Consider the following 17,539-nt stretch of genomic DNA (forward strand, 5'->3'; position numbering starts at 1 on the left):
AACAACAACAACCGAGGGTTCAAGCTTTGCTCTACAGCTGGTACGGTGTTGAAGTGGAGTGTTAATAAGATCAACATCATGATGAACGACGTTAATTATGTTCTTTGGGCCTGAAGTCAGTGAGGTGAGAACTGAACTTCCTGTGTCTTTACAGCTCAGCCCTGAAGGAGGAACATGCAGCTAAAAGTACTTAAAACTGACGACACATAAATGCACCCGAACATATTCTGCTGTTGTTGTTACTGTATTTTGTGTCTCTTTACTGAGACCTCTCTAACTGAGATTAAATGTGATCTTTCCCTTACTGCAACTCTCCAAGCAAGGGGTGGCATTTCCTGGCCTTACATTTAAAATAAAACCACCCACGCAGTAAAATAGTGGGAAGTAGATTTCCTCGAAACAATGATGAAAGACATTTCTTAAACTTAAGAACATTACCTGAAACTCGTGTAAAACAGGGAACTTGCGATCACGCCTAATTTGACCGACAGGGTTTTTAATAGTTATTTAAAAGTTATTCATTTATGAGTTTCAAAGGGTCATTAGAGTCTCACCACCAGGTCCATTTAGTGGCTGTTCCGGAGCTTTCGATCACATCAGATGTTACCTGAAACAATTGAGAAACACATAAAATGCTAATTTCTATGTACAATATTCATAATATGGGTTTTTTAAAGTTTAATTAACTTACTGAAAGGTGCTAAATAGAAATTGAGAGCAAATCTGTCGCCTCCACATGGCTCTTAGCGTGGCGGCTAGCAGCTAACGGTGCTGACAGGGCTACGTGTGTTTACGTGAGGGTGGGTGCTACACCTCCAGGACGACGCTGTGGGTCGGGACGGCGTTGTCAGCTGTAACCGCCACATCAGCATCTTCCTCCTTCAGCACGATGAAGGTGACAACAGCCTTCTAGCGTCAAACTTTGCACGTACATAATTCTGCACAGTGAAGGTCAAACATACAACTGAAGCAGCAAAAAGAAAAACACATTTTCGAGTGAAGGAGAACTGTGATGTTCTTAATGACAGGGAGAAGGAGGGGATCACCCAAATGGGATTATTGTTACACAGACATCTGCATTCTTTCTGGTTTGTCTGTTTTTGTTAAGCAACAGAATTGTATGACTTGAACAGATTTAGGGAAATTCAGACACAAATGATCACTAAACACCCGAGTCTTTAACTTAAACATGTTATTCTCTCTTAAGATTCTGAGAAACAAGAAGTACAAAATGTATATTGTTATTATTAGTTGTTGGGCCTTTTTTTTATTTTGTTCTTGTTTTTTCTTCCCTTTTAACATAAAATAATTAAAGACAGAGTCTTGCAGGCTATCAATTGTCCATGTAATGCAGTATTTTCTATGCAGGCAGTGAATAATATACCTACATTTAAACTAACTTTTTACAGTGCAGGAAAACTCAGTGCTCTCTTTATAACGATGACATTTTAATTCTAATACAGCTCCCTCAAACCATTCACTTATAGGAACCGATAGGAGCACGTCTGTTCTCTGAAACATCGCTTCCGATTCAAAATGAAACGCTTGCGGCGCAATTTGTGATTTTCCAAATGAAAATGAGATTCAGTTCTTTGAAAGCACAACGAGCGTGAAGAATTTCTGAAATCACAGGACAAAAACAAGTAATTTGAATTCATGCTGTGAGTCACAGTGAAGGTATGAAGGCTTGTTTTCAGTAACTGCTCAGAGAAAAGAGAAATTCATTCAGAGATCTAACGCACAGTCACTCAGAGTGCTGCTGTGGTACAACCCCACATGCTGCGCAGCTCTATTTGTGGAAAGAAGAAGTACAAAGCAACTCCTGGGGACCTGGCGTCGGTTTATCGAGTACTATGAACCGTGTCAAAATGCGTCTCCCCGCCCCTTACAGTGTGTAACTCCCCAGAATATTTCCTTCTAGTTCACTCTGAGTGAGCAGCTCCTGTGTGCATCATGACTCTGAGTGGCAGCCGCATGTGGGTGTGAGTAGGTCAGTGCCAGGTGACAATGGTTGGCGGCAGATTTCATTTGGATTTTCTTGACTCAAAATGTTCCTATGCAAGTCATTCACATTTTGTCATCTTTGGTAAGTTGTCTTTAATTTTTCCTTTTGCATTTTATATTTTTAGTTACTGTCGGATGATTATATCGAACTATTTATAGAGAAGAAAGTGAATAATTTACATCTTTTTTTTGTAGGTGTCTATTTAGTTCTTTGTAAAAAATAAATCACTAAATTCAGTTTCGAGGGCTATGGAGGATCTTTCTGTAACCTGCTGGATTATATCATTATTATACATTATATATCACTCAAACAACTCCAGTATTTAGTATTCAATGCAGATTTTCCCTAAAGCTTCCTTCCTCTGTTCAATTCAAGGTCTGATTATTGTTTACTACACCACACCCTCCTCTCCTGTTCAAGCATCAAGTCCAGGTATTTTACTTTATATTATATTTCAACTTATTATTCATCAGACTGCTGCTCAAATATCAGTGATTTCATCATATGATCTCTAATAAATGGTTTCACTGATCAAATAGATCTCCTACAAAGTGGGATCATACTTAGAGTGTTTCTCCACTGTGAGATGAAGCATTCTTGTAAGAATGACACAGTGAGAAAGTAACACCTGATCTAGTTTCACATCATATTCAAATGTTATGTTCCAGTGAAGTGCAGGTCACTGAACATTTCTTCCAAATATCAGCACTGTGAGATCCACCCAGGTAAAAAAAACAAAAAAAAAACAACAAAAAAACATTTCAGTCATCCCCGATTGAATCATCAGCTGTTTAAACCTCTCAACTGTTTTTGCACACTGCCACTCTTTCAGATGGAGTTCATGATTTAGATTGCTTTGGGGAAAATAAACGACATGGCGTGAAAGTGTGTGTGTGGAAACCTGGAACGCGCTCATCAGAAAAGACGTACACACTTATCGTACAACAACAAATGCGCAAGTAAGATTTCTCCTTTCTAGCCGAAATTAACATGTAAAAAAAACCACACATTTGCAATTATTTTTTTGACAATTAACATTTCATCTTTCAAACCATCTCTGTTTATCAGAACATATTGCAGAGCTAACCACAACATCACTGAGTTCTCTAAAACGATCACATTATATGAAACTGTGAACGTGGTCGTGGAGGTTTTGGAAAACAGCGAATCAACAAATTGCACAAAAGCAGTTTTTAAGGGTTCACCAAAGACCATGTGTAAGTCCATAACATTGTGTTTTTATAAGCAAGTTTCTCTTCATTTCTCTTGTTTTCATGTCACATCTCTGACTGAATGTAGTTGTTTTTTAATTATATTTCAGTGCGATGTGGTCCTCCATATACGGTGTCCTTCAGCCGCCACTCTGGAGGACTGGTTGTGAATGTGAGCTGGCCACAGGAGGACATAAAGGCCATAAAGTATTACTCTGTGAGCTATAAAGCACTGGGCAGCCTGACGTGGAGCAAGGTCAGATAACAAACCATGTTGTTAAGTGGTCAAACTTTAAAAAGCTCTCTTTCAGAGCTACAGAAGACATCTGTTTCCACAGGCTGAGTAGTGCTCCTTATTACGGGTGAACTGACCTTTATGAGTCAAACCACTGGAGTTCCCCTTTAATTTAACCTTCAAGGGGCATGTTGCTGTTTCTTTGTTTTACGTACCAATGTCTTGATAAAGATGCATCTCTTTAGCAAAAGAGGATCTTTTTCTTATCGCGATTCGCTGATTGAATAAAGGTTATGGTTTTAACAATATATCTATTCAAGGAAAATAATTTTTTTAGAATTTATGTTTTGAATAACTCCACCTGGCATTAATTCATAATTCACTGTGTTCACAGACCGTGCAATCCCAAAATGCAACGATATGTACAGTGGACAACCTGAACTCCTCACTGGTCTACACTGTACAGATACAGTGCGTCACCAGTGATAAATGCCCTCAGTGTGCAGTGAGTGAAGCCTACACTGTCCCATCAGGTCAGATTGGTTTAAAGTAAATATATAACATACAAATATAAGCAGTTTTTTTATATATTGTGTTAGATGAATGCTGCAAAAACAAAGTGTTTTTACTCCACTGTGTGATTACAAGAACAGGAGAAACAAGTGGAAATATTGCATCTTATATCACAATAAATAAATGTCCTCTTTCAGAACTGACCACTCAGCCGGTCATTGTCAACCTTGAAGAAACTGACATTATTGGAAGAAAAGGCTGCCGGCTGCTTTCTTTAACCTGGAAGGTCATTTTTCACATCAACTTTTACTTCCATAAGAAATATAATCGGGAGTATATCTTCTGTGTAGCCATGGCTGATGCCGTTATGATACTAAAATGAGCCTGTTTGTTAGTTTCCTGCCACGGAGCTGCATGATGGCTACTACGTGACCGTTGGGAAAGCGTCAGGAGAGGCTCCACGTGAGCGGATAACCACCACTCAGCCCGAGATCAGACTGATCCTCTCATATTCAGCTTATCATCTCAACATCAGTGCTGTGAACAACGCTAGCATCTCTCCAGCTGTCAGCCGGGCGATACCACAGCGAGGAGACATGCCCCGTGAGTCCTCACTTGTATACTTTGATCCTGTTTTAATCTGAACAGGAGTCGCTTTTGGAGATCCAGCCTACGATATAATAAGAGTGGATTTATCATGGACTTGTCCTCACAGGTATGGGAGCTGGGATGCTGAACGTGACAGTCCACAGCAATACATCTCTTACCATCTATTGGAAAGACGATCTCATCAAAAACTATGTCTGCTATTCTGCGGAGTGGACGAAGGGGGGACATAAAGCAACGCACATGTCCTTCTATCAGAACAAAAACAACTATAAGACCGTATCTTCTCTACCAGGTGTGTAGATATTCACATATTTTAGTCCTCAAGAAGTTCCGTTTACGTGCTACTAACTTATTTTGCCGACTATGTTTTGAAGAAACGAGTGCTTTGAGTATTTAAACAAATGCTTTATTTGAGGGTGAACAAATGAAAAACATTGTCAGTGAACATTTTGAAGATACGTTCTGTATAAACATGTGTTCCTCATAACGTAACTCAGCTGGTGATACGAGTAGTATGCAAACATCATTTACGGAAGACTTTGGTACCTGATGAAATACATTTCAAATACCCAGAGCCTTTGGAGCCTCATAAGAGATACAGCATCACTCTGCACACACGGCCAGACAAGGACACCTGCAACATGAAGCACGTGAACAACAGCGAGAGCACCTATGGGACAACACAGTTCTATTTCACTCAAGGATGTAAGTCACACTCAATATACTTTTCCACTATTATGTAACGTGATTGGAATAGTCACGCGCGTCTGTATCAAATTTCATGGCAATCCATCCAACAGTTGTGGAGACATTACAAATGTCAATCTGCTGGTGGCGCTACAGGAAAAGCCAAGGGATCACTAAAATCTTTAGGATTCATCCTCTGGGGACCACGAATATCTGTGCAAAATTTAATAGCAGTCCATTAAACAGTTGTTGAGATAATTCACTCTGCATCAAAGTGGTCGACTGACCTAGCATGGCTAAAAACAAGGATAAATATAATATCTATTAGATATCGATTCCCTTATCCAGAACAAAACGGTCTGACTTCTTGATATCGTGCTCTCAAAGCTCCCATCAGCGCTCCCGCAAACATCAGCAGCGAAAATGTGACGCTGAATTCAGTGGCGCTGCAGTGGTCGTCCATCCCGGAGGAGGACATCAGAGGTTTCCTCCTGGGTTACGTGATCTACTACAATGAGTACCACCACGGAAAGTCAAGTACAGAGAGAAGTAAGCATTATCCGCTTGACACAGAGTTACACACAGCCTCTACGTGCATTACTCTCAATGCTATGTTTGTTTACCACCGCCTCAGTCTCTAAAGGTTTGTGAACAAGCTACAGCATTAGCAGTTGGTCTGAGGCTTTAGTGATCTAATGCAGACACCTACAGCCTAAACATCCTTTCTGGTTCAGTCCAACTTTAAAGCAGATGTGTCAACGGTGAAATGCTGAAAGGTGTCACTCTTTGATTGCAGATTTTACAGTGGATCCAATGCTGAACAGCTGTGAATTGGGGAATCTCAAAAGTGGCACAGCGCACGAAGTCCAGATATCAGGTTTCACCCGGGCAGGAGCAGGAGTACGAAGCACAGCAAGCCTGTTTAAAACTAATGATCAAGGTTGTATCCATCAAATGATGCACGCAATTACATTTCTGATGCTTACGTTTGCACAGACACATCCTGACTTACTGTGGTTTTGTTTCGTTTTTTCGTAGACGTTTCTAATCTCAGTGGCCTCATCACAATCTTTGCAGTTCTGGCGGCTGTGCTGATATTTGGATCTCCTATAATGAAAAGGTACAGCCGCCGTCTTACACGTTAAACAAGCTGTCACACATTTCTTAAATGGATAAATATCTAACACATCTACTCTACACTACCTACTCTACTTAGAGCTAAAGTGATTCTGTGGCCAAGCATACCGAACCCTGGAAAGAGCGATGCAATGCAGAGAATAGAAAAGCCTTGTGAACTGGTAAGTGTCCATCTGGGATTTCAATAAATGAACGACCAGTTTTAACATCGTGGAAGCCAAACGAAACCTCGAGTTACCAGCACGAGTGTGAAGAAATTAAATGAGCTTAATAACAAACAGTTTTCTTTTACTTCACTCAGGATCTACTAAAGTCCATCGACACTCTGAGGGTGGAGGAATGGGACACCATCAGCCTTCGGCTAGTTGAGAAAGAAGATGATGCGACCCCTGCTAGCACATCGCCATCAGAGTTATTGCTTCTCCACGCGTCAGAGGACGAGGGAGACTCGCCAGAAATGAGTCCTGACTGGATCCAACGAGACACCGAGGATGCAGCTGGAGATGTCCCGCCTGACAGCACTGGAGAAACGTTCCCAGACATCCGACGGACAGACACCCAGAGTTCCCCTTTCGCCTTTTCTAGTGCATACACAACATTGGACATGTTTCAGCGGGGCATGCCGGCGAACACATCGGTTACTCAAGCCACGGAAAGCAAACCAGAGGACACAGACTTGACTGTGGGAAAATCAGGATTGGACTACATAAGACAATTTAGCACCAGTCCGATAACGGACGGCAACATGGCCACAATTTTGTGAAAACTGTTTCGAACAGGACTGCAGACCATGAAGAGCCAAGACCACGGGATCATGAGAACCATCATCCATCCATCCATGTTTTCATTATTCATAAAGACAGAAGTTAAGTTCTCTACTGTCCATGCACATCCACATCTCTGCTCATTTCTGTAGCACTTTACCTGCTATACATCCCTGAACATACAGTACCGTACTTTTATAGCTGAACCTGAACACCTCATGATGGAAACATGACTGAAAATGCTTTAAGAGCACAAGTGTATCAATGTACAATCTTTGCAATGCAGTTGTCCCAATGAATGCCTAATATCAGGGCAATGGGCCTTTTTCACAGTAGACATTTTAACTTATAGCAGTGAAAGCACTCATGTCTAGTGACATTATGCTGCATTCACGTGGTGTTGGAATAATCGGAAAAATGTGTTCCCGACTAGGAAAGTTCACCCGAATGCCGATTCAAGTCGGAACAACTCTGAAAGTTTGCTAAAATGTTTGGTACTCGAGTTGACGTCATTGCACACGTATTAAATATACACATTTTAGTAATAAAAAAATAGTAATATGGTATTAGGTTGTAACCATTCGATGATGTGCACTAAGGGTGATCTAGTGACCTATGCAATATTTGAGTGGTTTTAGGGAAAGTTTGGGACAAAATCAGTCATAAAGTACAACACGTCTTCTTTGTAGCGTCCACGTTGTTTCCACATTACGGCTTAAAACTCATGAACACACAGCTGAAGAAGTAAGAACAGGTGCGTTCTCACTGGAGTCCAGAGGGAATCACCTCTTGGTTAAATTGCAGCATTAAAACTCTGAACATGAGTGAATGAAAAGTCTCTTTATTGAGTGTTGTTTAGGAAACAGATGAGATGTATCTCTCGTTTCAAACTGAGGACCACAAACAAACATCCAAGTTCTTCAAAAACCGTGTTACCAAATCTTTACATCGAGTCTCAAACACAGACTTTCCCCCGTCAATCGTCTCTACTGTAGTATCCGCACACAGCGGACACGTGGATATAAAAAAATAAAATAAAATCTTTTAAACTTCATCACTTCAAACTGAAGTGCTGTGAACACAAAAAAAGCAGGAAAATAAAAAAGCCATCGGGGGAAATTTAAGTTTTAAAATATATCTAGCTTTCCAAGAAACGAAAAAAATGAAATAGGAACTGATCTCAATATGTTTGCGGATGCATTTTTGACACGATCACAATACTGAAAACCAAAACACTAGAAATGACAGAGAAACACATGATCAAATAAAAAAAGACAAATCCACAAAAGTCCCATGAATGTTCAATCTACTCTATTAATTACTAAAGACAGCCGACAATACTTAAATATAACGTCTCATTCGTTTTAGCTATTCAACATCCTAAACAATAACTTCAGGTTGCATTTGTCAATAAGTCTCCATGTGTTATTAGAATATTCTGTACAATCTTAGTCTAGGCACTTTTGACCCTTCTGTGCTCTCAGTTAGACCTGCGACACATCCGACAATCTGGGCTTCATTTGGGTCTCACTTTGAGCCGACAGACATTTTGTACACCGCCAGCATTTCTCTTTTTTTATAGTTTAGGCTTGTTTTGTATCTATAAAAACAGTAAATATTTTATCTCACAGCATTACAACAATAAGAGGAAAAGGAAGATGATACATCGTCGTGACAAATCGGAAATATAAAAAACGCAATAAAATGTACACCCATAAAACAAAGTAAAACGACGTATTCTTGTTGCCCGAATGAGTTATGCAACAATATATTAGGTTGACAGGTTAACAGAAACAGTACAATACCGTTCTGCACTCTCATAATTACAGCACTTCAAGTCTTAAAATCAACAGCGTACATTTTCTGCAGGACGTTCCAGAGTTAATGGTGCAGAGCGTCGTTCACGTCTAACAGCACACAAAGGGCAGATGAGCATTTTAGCTTCCCCGATTTAGAAGTATCCGTACGCTGAGGGGCCCTCGTGTTCCTACACCCAGAAGACACGTATTAAATATGTAATGCACCGTTTGTTTCCTTTAGTAAAAAAAAAGAAAGCAGAATATGCGAAGTGGCCGTCACAGCCACACCGCGGCCAGAGCAGCAGAATAAGAAGGGGTGTCGATAATGAGAGATGAAATACCTGATGATCTAAATGATGGTTCAGTTGGTGAGATCCTTGTTCTGATTGGCACTTCCCCTTCTTGGTGTGCTGGTGAGCAGCAAGTCTAGACACAGAACCTAACATGATAACGGCCTGGATTATACTATTATTATCTATATTTTACAATAGGTCATTTTTTTAATGTTTTGTATAAAATGCAACTGATGCAAACTCAGTTGCTTTGTGATAAATGAAAAGCCATGTGAGAAACTGACTGTATGGACAGATTACAGATTAAGGATTCACTGCAGTACTTTTACTAGATTATTAAGGATTCACTGCAGTACTTTTACTAGATTATTAAGGATTCACTGCAGTACTTTTACTAGATTTCTCTGATATGTTATTAAAGGATGCCTGAAGAAGTCAGTGAAGTTTGAAATATGTTGCAATCCAGTTTAGATTTTGCCGTTCAGTGCCTGTATCTGTGCTCATACACAGCAGATTAAATTTGATAAAATAAACTGCATAAAATGATAACCTGCTTTGTTCCTATATGCATTACCGACTCGTTTGTGAACCTTTTTCCACCGGTTCTCACGCCATAAAAGGAAAACATTTTAAAATCTCTCTCCCGTAAGATACATTTTTATTACCGTTAACGCAGATTGTTGCTGCAAATAGCTTTTTGCAATATCAAGACAAAAACATTGTGTTTGTAAGAAAAGGCATATACACTTCTAATCTAAGAGGCATGAAAGGCTTTTCAGACTACTGAAGTGTGGTCAAGATGTCACAGGAGGAATGGACCAAGAGGAGTTTCAAAAGCTCTGCAGCTGCACATTGTTTCTGCCTGGGTAGGTGACTACAGTCTTTGTGTCTGTACAGAAGGAATAACAGGCTGACTGACACACAGAGGAGGTGGACAACCGTATGATATCATGCAATCCAATGTGTTTGTTTGGGAAGCTTGTAATGTCCAGCTGCTGTTGAGGTGTTGACTCAACTATTTAGTGTCGTACTGTCGTATCGTGAGCACCTTCTGCGAAACCTGCAGCCTCCCTTCTAAACGGGAAACGCTGCACCGAGTGCTCACCTGCCCTTTGAGTGGGGGACAGAACATCCGCTGAGTCACAGGATCCACATGTTGCCAACAATGTGGAGTTCAAAAAAAAAGATCATGAGATGACGACGATGAGGAAAACACGCTGCTAATGAGTGGTTATCGCCCGGTGTTTATACGTACGCCGTACTGCGCTGAGATGGGACGCGGGGTGAGTTCGTATGGTGCTGTAATAATCACTTGGAGCTGCCCAGATGTGCATACTCGGCGTTGTGAGTCTTGTAGCCACCGTTATGCAGGGCGCACGGCGATGACGTCATGTCCTCGCTGAGTGCGTCTTCTCGTTCACTATCAAAGTCTTCCTTTTCTTGCCGGTCATAGTCCTTTTGCACCTGAAATATCAACGAGTAACAGTCAGACCAGACCTGGTGGGCCAAGAGTTCAGGCACTAATGATGCAGTCACTGTTAGATGTTTTCACTGAATAGAAGTTTAAAAAATACATCGGACTCCTAAAGCCCAAGTCACCCTAAGAGTCACAAAACCAACACCACAAGGACACTCCGAGATAGAATACAAAAACATAAATAACCTAAATTCTAACTGGAACCCCTTTTAGCTTCCACCTTCCAGCAGTGTGATGTTCATCGGACCGGAAACACGCGTCAACTTGAGCTTTACTCTCTGCTACGAGTAAAGAACGCTACATACATTTTTGGGTGGAGTATCACTTACGATAACTGAAGTAAAGTGCATGACACGGATGTACGGCTGCAGTGCATTATGCAATCGATGGCAAAGATGGAGCGCGATAAGTCTAAAACATGTCGCCTTTTATCTCTCACCCGTCGCCTTCGTGTGATCTTTATCGTAAACTTTCAAAAGTAGGTCGGCGTTGACGTGGTTTGATTCTCGAGTTTGAGAGTGGAAACATTCACCAAAAAAAACACAGTTTCTGAGGTTGGGGGGGGGTCTGCTGAGGACAGTAAAGCAGAGATTTGCAGAGATGCAGGGGGACCCAAACAGGGAGGCATTATTCCACAGAGGTGTTCCAAAGTGTAAGCTTCTTTACCTTCTTTGGCTTGGCCTTGCTCTTTATCCTGTCCTCGTCCTTGCGGCTCCTCTTCCTGGATGTGGATCGGTCCTTTTTGTCCCTGCTGCGCTCCGTCCTCTTGTCTTTCCCACCTCTGAGAGGAGCAAACGAAAAAAAGACACCGATCACAATCTTGCAGACACAAAATCACTGAAATGTTTTAGTCCACACGTTTGTGAATCCACCAAGAAAACATAGAAAAGACACGGACCGAACATCTCAACAGTGTTCTGAGGATGGAGTGGTGGATTTACCTTTTCGGGGAGGGTGATCTGACTTTCCTGCGAGGGCTCCTGGACCGGTCCTTATTCCTCCTCCTGTGGCCCCTGATAACAACACATTAACTGGATTAACTACATTTATTAAGACAATATAATCTATTTACGGAAAAATCTGTAGTGTGCAAGTACATAAAAACATAAAGGTAAAAATCCATAGATACATACTTTATAGTATCAAAAGGTTTATAAGATAAAAAGATACATTTTCCACACAACAGGAGACAAATCCAGGAAGTTGCTAGTCTTATGAAGAACATGGGGCCCTCTAGTGCCCAGTGCAGGGATAACAGGGTAGAGCTTGATATTACATTATCTTAAATTAAACTACAGAAGCAGATGAAACCTCTCCAGAGCACTGAACAGCGTAGAAACGGATCATTTTGAGATCGATGCCTCGTGTTGTTCCCGACATACCTGGAGCGACTCCGACTTTGTCTCTTGTCTCGGGAGTGGGAGCGCCGCTTGTGGGTGCTTCGGGGATTGTGGGTGTCGGTCCTCGGCCACACTTTCGGTACCGGTCTGCTCCAACAGGAAGAGAAAGAAAATAAATAAATGCTAATCACTGACTGGACACAATCAATCATTCCATCACAGCGGCATGCCAGTGAAGTCTCAACGCTCCGAGTGTTAGCTGATCACCTGTGTTTCGAACGGGACCTCTTCCTGTGCGTTCTTGAGCGGGAGCGGGACGGAGAGCGGGACAGACGCAACTTCCTCGACCGGCTGGAGGAGCGCTTCTCTAGGTCAGCTAGAGGCAGAGCGGCAGTCTCAGCATCAGAACAACTTCACTAATCCGTTACTAAAACCTTGATACAATGCAGCTAATCAAAAAGCTGTACCTGGATCTATGGCAGCAGCGATGGTGCACTGGGCTTCCCTCACCCTCTTCATCACACTTTCTAGCTCCTTAGCGGCGGCCTGTGGCGTCATCTCCGGGGGTTTTACTATGGCGTTATTGGAATGATTAACCCTGGAAGACCAAAAGCTAAATCAGCTGACACAAACCACTAAAAGACATTCAGAGTAAATAAATGACATTTCTAGATTTAGATTTTCTGTCCCTGCTGTACATCTCTGTAAGACGATCTCTTAACACGTACTTAAGGGGTCTGTCTCCGAACATGACTCCGTTGAATGTCAGGGCTCTGCCGACGGAGTCCTGCTCCACAAACTCGACGAAGGCGAAGCGTGTCGGCTGAGTCTCGTCTCCGGCCATTCGCACAAACTTGACCTCTCCCACCTGCTTGAAGAACTCCAGCAGCTGGTCTGCAGTGGTGGTCTGTGACAAGAAATAACTAGATTGAATGACAAGTTTGCAGCTACAGAATGTGAAGCTTTGATTTTTTTGGGTGCTGGAATCAGTTGAGAGTTAACTTGTTAAAAGGATTTATTTTATTGATCTGATGTCCGACATCATCATTAGTGCTGCAGGGCCCCGACAACAAATACTGCACTTGAAGGCTTTAATATCTTCTCTCGTGGGTACAGATAGCTTATGAACAGAATTTGTCTTTGAGCATTATTAGTGGAAACTAATTTGTTCAGATGAGTCATGAATACGTCAAGCTGTCTGGAGAAAGAAGACAGAAATGAGGCATCTTTCACTGCAATAGGAATGAGGGAAAGGATGGTTGCTACTTAAAGTATAAGTCTGGTGATATTATGTATTTTTCTTATTCACAAAAAAATCCTACAAACTGACATTGATTTCATTCTACCAACAAATATTGTCTGTGTATCCGAGTCCGATATGTCTCCTCCCTCTGTGCCACAGAGCTCTATTGTTTTTTTGACGTGAACACAGGTTTGACATGACGTTACCTGTGAGTTCAAGTTGCCAACGTAGACGGTCCTCCTGATCTCATCCACTTTTGAGGGATCCACATTCCCCATGAGGGGGGCCTGGGCGCTCGCTGATGCTGCTGCGGGGTCCAGGGCAGCCGACAGCCGATTCACTACGGGAAGGTTCAGCTGCGGGAGTGAAACACACACACACTCAGGTTTTACTTAAGCCTAGTCCACACCACACCACTTTAGACCCGATTTTCCATTTCTGCAGCTCCCTGACGAAAGACCCAGATCAGAGGCAGATCTCCGTTGGCTTGGCGCTTGCAAATTGGCCCTGTGAGGCAGAGGATCGCCGATGCATCGCAGACTCATCCCAGATGTCTAGCTGGATAAACATATGGACCTGTCATGGAGTCTGTTGGGGAGCTACAGCCAAGGAGAGCGCAAGACACGGGTTGAGGGGGAAACCTGAGGAAAGGGTCGCCTGCACCAACAGGAACTTTAATGTCTGTGTTGCATTTGCAACATGGACCAAAGTTGATATTGGAAGCAGGCTATGGGTGCAACCCAAGTCTCTTCATTGCATCCACGTTTCCATTGCGTTTCGTCCCTCCCATCAGGGATGCATGGAGAGGAAACGAGGAAATACGTTTTTAGATAAATGAGACGTCCTTTCCTCTGAAGCGTCACGTGAAGCGGAGTTTGTGTCTGCACACATGTTAACTGTACTAATAAAGATACACAGTTATCACTGCCAGAGGAGAGCCGTTTTCTCTTTATAGCCTGTTACCCGTTCAACCTGTGATCTTCACTCTGGTATAGAAACTTCAGTGACGACGAGAAGTATCAGATCAGTCCGATTGGCTGCAGCTTCAAATCAAATAACTGATAAACAATGGGGGGGGCGTGTCGGGCCGTTGAAAGACTTCCGTGAAGGCTGCTCTCGTGTATCCTCGCTCATGGTTCCTCAAGAGATCCCTCCTCTCTCCTCGCTTCTCAGAGAAGGAGCGAGGAGAGAGCTTTGAGACATCCGTCAAGATGGCGGAGCAGAACAACTTCCGGTTCAAGCGGGGAGCGAGGAAATGACAAAAAAAAGAGACTTGGGATGTACCGTATAAATAGTAAAGACATGTGGAAACAGTTTTAATGACAAAACACAGTTTGTAGACCTCATCTGGGATTCTACCCGGTGACAGGTCTCGTAGTGTGCGACCCCCCCCCCCCTGTTGCCGGTCCCTCACGTAGTGTGAAAACCACAACGAATTACAAGACAGAAAGTTGCGTAGCGTGAACGGCGCAGCGATCTGACGGACAAACAGACAAGAAAACAAGACGCCGACTCACGTTCTGAAGCGGAGCTGGAGCGGGAATCGGTAGCAGTCCGCCTCCAGGAATCAGACTGGGTACTGGGGCGGCAGGTGCCAAAAGTGACAAGGCCTTGGCCTCTTCTGGGATTCTCCCTGCAGGACAGAAGCAGATATTAGTGAAGGCAATAGAGGGACGCTTCACTCTGTCTCCTCTATGTCTGCACAATAAGCCCACTGTATTCTAGAGAGAAAGAGAGCATACACTTCCCCATACAACCTACAAAGTGTTCTAGTGTCTACTGCTGGAGACCGAGCATCGTTACTTTGCTTTTGTTAAATTATTCTCCTCAGTCAATCTGAATTATCATTTTCAATAACAATCTTAACTTTTTCTCAGAAACAAAAAGAACACTGATTTTTGGCCTTGGTCTCTTTTCATAGATCAAAAAGAAAAGAAAAACACAATGCAGAGAATGAGTCAACACTTTGATGCATGGGTCACCTGTACTGGAAACATATTGGTCATGAACCATACGATATCAAGCATGGGCGCTTTTCCGTGTGGCGATCGTTTCGCAGTGTTGGAAAGGTGTGCAACACAACACAACCCCAATGGCTGCATCACTAATAGCACACAGGACATCAGATACAGAAAAGAACAACAATTGTAAGAACTGTGGGAAATGTTAGCCAAGACTTAGCCATGAAAAAAAAACAACCAATTAGGCATTTTGCTGATTCCACTCTGGACTAAAGTCAGCTGCTTCTATAGCTGGAGAAGAGAGCTACGTTAAGACCAGCAAGAAAAACTCTGTTCATTACAGCTGGAGGCACCGAGCATAAAATGATGATGTTGAATGGAGAGTTGCAGTGTTATTATTAAACATTAAACATCCATACCAGAGCTCTGTGACGTAGTAATGTGAGGGGGAGAAAAAAAACCTTTTACTACAGATTTACGGCACAGATGAAAAGCGCAAATAGAATTTTAAAAAGGTTCTACTGGGTCTCACTTTCAGAACGTCTAAACCCTCGCTACGTCAACAGGAGGAGGTGACAAGAGAGTAAAGTGTTAGTGATCCTCTTAGCATCCCATGTGTGATACACATCCCACCGGTATGCCGTAGCAACCTGGACAGAACTCAATCACACACAAGCCGCAGCTGTAGCGGAAAGAGAGAGGGGGGTGGGGGGTTGGACAATAATCAAAACAACAAACCAAAATAACAAATATAAAAAAACACAAAGCTAGAGATAAGCAATACTGTAGTTTCTAGATAGAGACAGTAGAGAGTGGACAACATGGGAAAGTATGAAAGGAAACAAACCAAAAGAAAAAAATAAATAAATAAAAAAAGAGACAAGGTGTCCATCTTGGAAGGTGCAGCAGGCTATTCTCCTGGTCACATTCCCCCTTGAAGGCTGCGTTGGCCCGATCGGGGATAGTGGCTTGGAAAACAATGCCTGACTCAGGCTAGTGTAGTGTAACAGCTGGGCCAGTCTAGTCATCTGATATGCACACATAATCACACAGAAAAAACATACAAAACCAAATTAATAAACTCAGTAGCCATCCAGCACTAAGTCACGTGGACAAAAAAGCATCAAGTTAGAGGTGATATCATTTTTTCTTTTGACTGTACACAAGGGGACAACAGTGGCACCAAAAGGGGGGGAGGAATTTAAAGAAAGGGAGCATCAAAAATAAAAAAAAAGAAAGAAAGAGAGAGAAAGAGGATAAAGTTAGCTGTGATGGCATGAACTTATTTTGGTAATTTCCATGAAACAAGTAACATTAATGGCAGCTTCTTATGGAAAATACACAATGCTACTTGTTCCAGAGAATCCAGTGTTTACAGTGAAGTAAATATTGTCTTGCAGCTTCAAAATAAAAAACACATTCAACATATCTCTAGTGTCGTCTGTAGAAAGCACCTTGTGACAGCAGACAGACAGTTTTTATTGAGGGGATACAACCAACCACCTGTCTCAAGTACTTGTGACAAAAAAAAAAAGTGGCTAAAATAAGAAACTACCCAAATGGCACAACTTGCCAATTTTTCCATGTGAGTAATAAAAGAAAACAAATAATCCAGAATTCAACCAAAACACCAAACGGTTGGATTCAAAAGGGGGGAGGAGGCCCACTCAGACAACTCAAGACATTTCATTCCCATTCTTTTTAAACGAAACGCACTCACCTTCCGCACATGGCACTACTATCAAGGCTCTGTCAACAAAAACAGTATTGGTGAGATGTTGCGCCACACCAACACTGGAGGGGTCTCGGTACTTTATATAGCACACTTTGGAGGAGAAAGACAGAGGGCCATTGCTGTCAAAGAAAAGACGAACAGAGAAGAAGAAGAAAAAAGGTTAGCTGTGTTTCGCTTTGGTCTTGATTTTTCATGTTTACGTAGGCCGCAAGTCCGCGGTGTTGCCTAGCTAGCCGTCGCCGGGGGCAGGGTGCTCTTACTCGGGCGGGTAGAGCCGCAGCTCCTCGATGTCTCCCAGGAAACCGAACAGAGTGCGCATCTGCTCGCTGCTCACGGTCGCGGACAGGTTGGTGACCTGGACGACAGCGGTCCCTGGTATCCCGCTCATTGTGCAAACCGGTTGACAATCTTTAAAGTGTGGTAATTTACACAAGTATGTATTTCTTAGTGTCCCCCCCTCCACCACTCGGTTCTATGCATAGTACATCCAAGCGGGCGGAACGAGAGGTTTCTTTGGCTTCCTCTTACTT

At 42.5% G+C, this 17,539-nt stretch overlaps 2 protein-coding genes across 3 annotated transcripts; one reads left to right on the forward strand and one right to left on the reverse strand.

The window, feature by feature from the left end:
* The first annotated feature begins 1,944 nt into the window (after positions 1 to 1,944).
* LOC116390483 (protein sidekick-2) lies at positions 1,945 to 8,278 on the forward strand. Its single transcript, XM_031860218.1, has 16 exons — positions 1,945 to 2,086; positions 2,381 to 2,437; positions 2,674 to 2,730; positions 2,838 to 2,964; positions 3,074 to 3,222; positions 3,327 to 3,472; positions 3,846 to 3,984; positions 4,162 to 4,250; positions 4,360 to 4,567; positions 4,680 to 4,865; positions 5,147 to 5,278; positions 5,648 to 5,809; positions 6,057 to 6,200; positions 6,299 to 6,380; positions 6,477 to 6,558; positions 6,699 to 8,278. The coding sequence occupies exons 1-16, from the start codon at positions 2,008 to 2,010 to the stop codon at positions 7,158 to 7,160; spliced, it is 2,301 nt and encodes a 766-aa protein (XP_031716078.1). The 5' UTR covers positions 1,945 to 2,007; the 3' UTR covers positions 7,161 to 8,278.
* Positions 7,987 to 17,519, reverse strand: srek1 (splicing regulatory glutamine/lysine-rich protein 1). Of its 2 annotated transcripts, none has more exons than XM_031860219.1 (11): positions 17,270 to 17,519; positions 16,995 to 17,128; positions 14,831 to 14,946; positions 13,520 to 13,669; positions 12,799 to 12,977; positions 12,538 to 12,668; positions 12,338 to 12,446; positions 12,113 to 12,217; positions 11,672 to 11,743; positions 11,397 to 11,511; positions 7,987 to 10,717 (listed from the first exon to the last, which is right to left on the reverse strand). In XM_031860219.1, the coding sequence occupies exons 1-11, from the start codon at positions 17,395 to 17,397 to the stop codon at positions 10,562 to 10,564; spliced, it is 1,395 nt and encodes a 464-aa protein (XP_031716079.1). In that variant the 5' UTR covers positions 17,398 to 17,519; the 3' UTR covers positions 7,987 to 10,561. The 2 variants fall into 2 exon arrangements, with proteins under 2 accessions (XP_031716079.1, XP_031716080.1); XM_031860220.1 differs by lacking the exon at positions 17,270 to 17,519 and adding an exon at positions 15,296 to 16,302 and having other exon boundaries at positions 16,995 to 17,084.
* Between the last annotated feature and the right edge of the window lie 20 nt (positions 17,520 to 17,539).

The sequence above is a fragment of the Anarrhichthys ocellatus genome, unplaced genomic scaffold, assembly GCF_004355925.1.
Source record: "Anarrhichthys ocellatus isolate YVR2014 unplaced genomic scaffold, GSC_Weel_1.0 scaffold23, whole genome shotgun sequence".
Taxonomy (NCBI): domain Eukaryota; kingdom Metazoa; phylum Chordata; class Actinopteri; order Perciformes; family Anarhichadidae; genus Anarrhichthys; species Anarrhichthys ocellatus.

What these genes read in the sequence shown, in the direction of transcription:
- LOC116390483 (XM_031860218.1), top strand. Translation starts at nt 2,008, where the DNA reads ATGGTTGGCGGCAGATTTCATTTGGATTTTCTTGACTCAAAATGTTCC. An exon ending in GTACAACAACAAATGCGCAA is followed by an intron (nt 2,965 to 3,073) that starts GTAAGATTTCTC and finishes TCTGTTTATCAG; the next exon opens with AACATATTGCAGAGCTAACC. An exon ending in AAAGTCAAGTACAGAGAGAA is followed by an intron (nt 5,810 to 6,056) that starts GTAAGCATTATC and finishes CTTTGATTGCAG; the next exon opens with ATTTTACAGTGGATCCAATG.
- srek1 (XM_031860219.1), bottom strand. Translation starts at nt 17,397, where the DNA reads ATGAGCGGGATACCAGGGACCGCTGTCGTCCAGGTCACCAACCTGTCC. An exon ending in CTGCGGCTCTACCCGCCCGA is followed by an intron (nt 17,129 to 17,269) that starts GTAAGAGCACCC and finishes TTTCTTTGACAG; the next exon opens with CAATGGCCCTCTGTCTTTCT. An exon ending in GCAAGGCCAAGCCAAAGAAG is followed by an intron (nt 10,718 to 11,396) that starts GTAAAGAAGCTT and finishes TTGATATTTCAG; the next exon opens with GTGCAAAAGGACTATGACCG.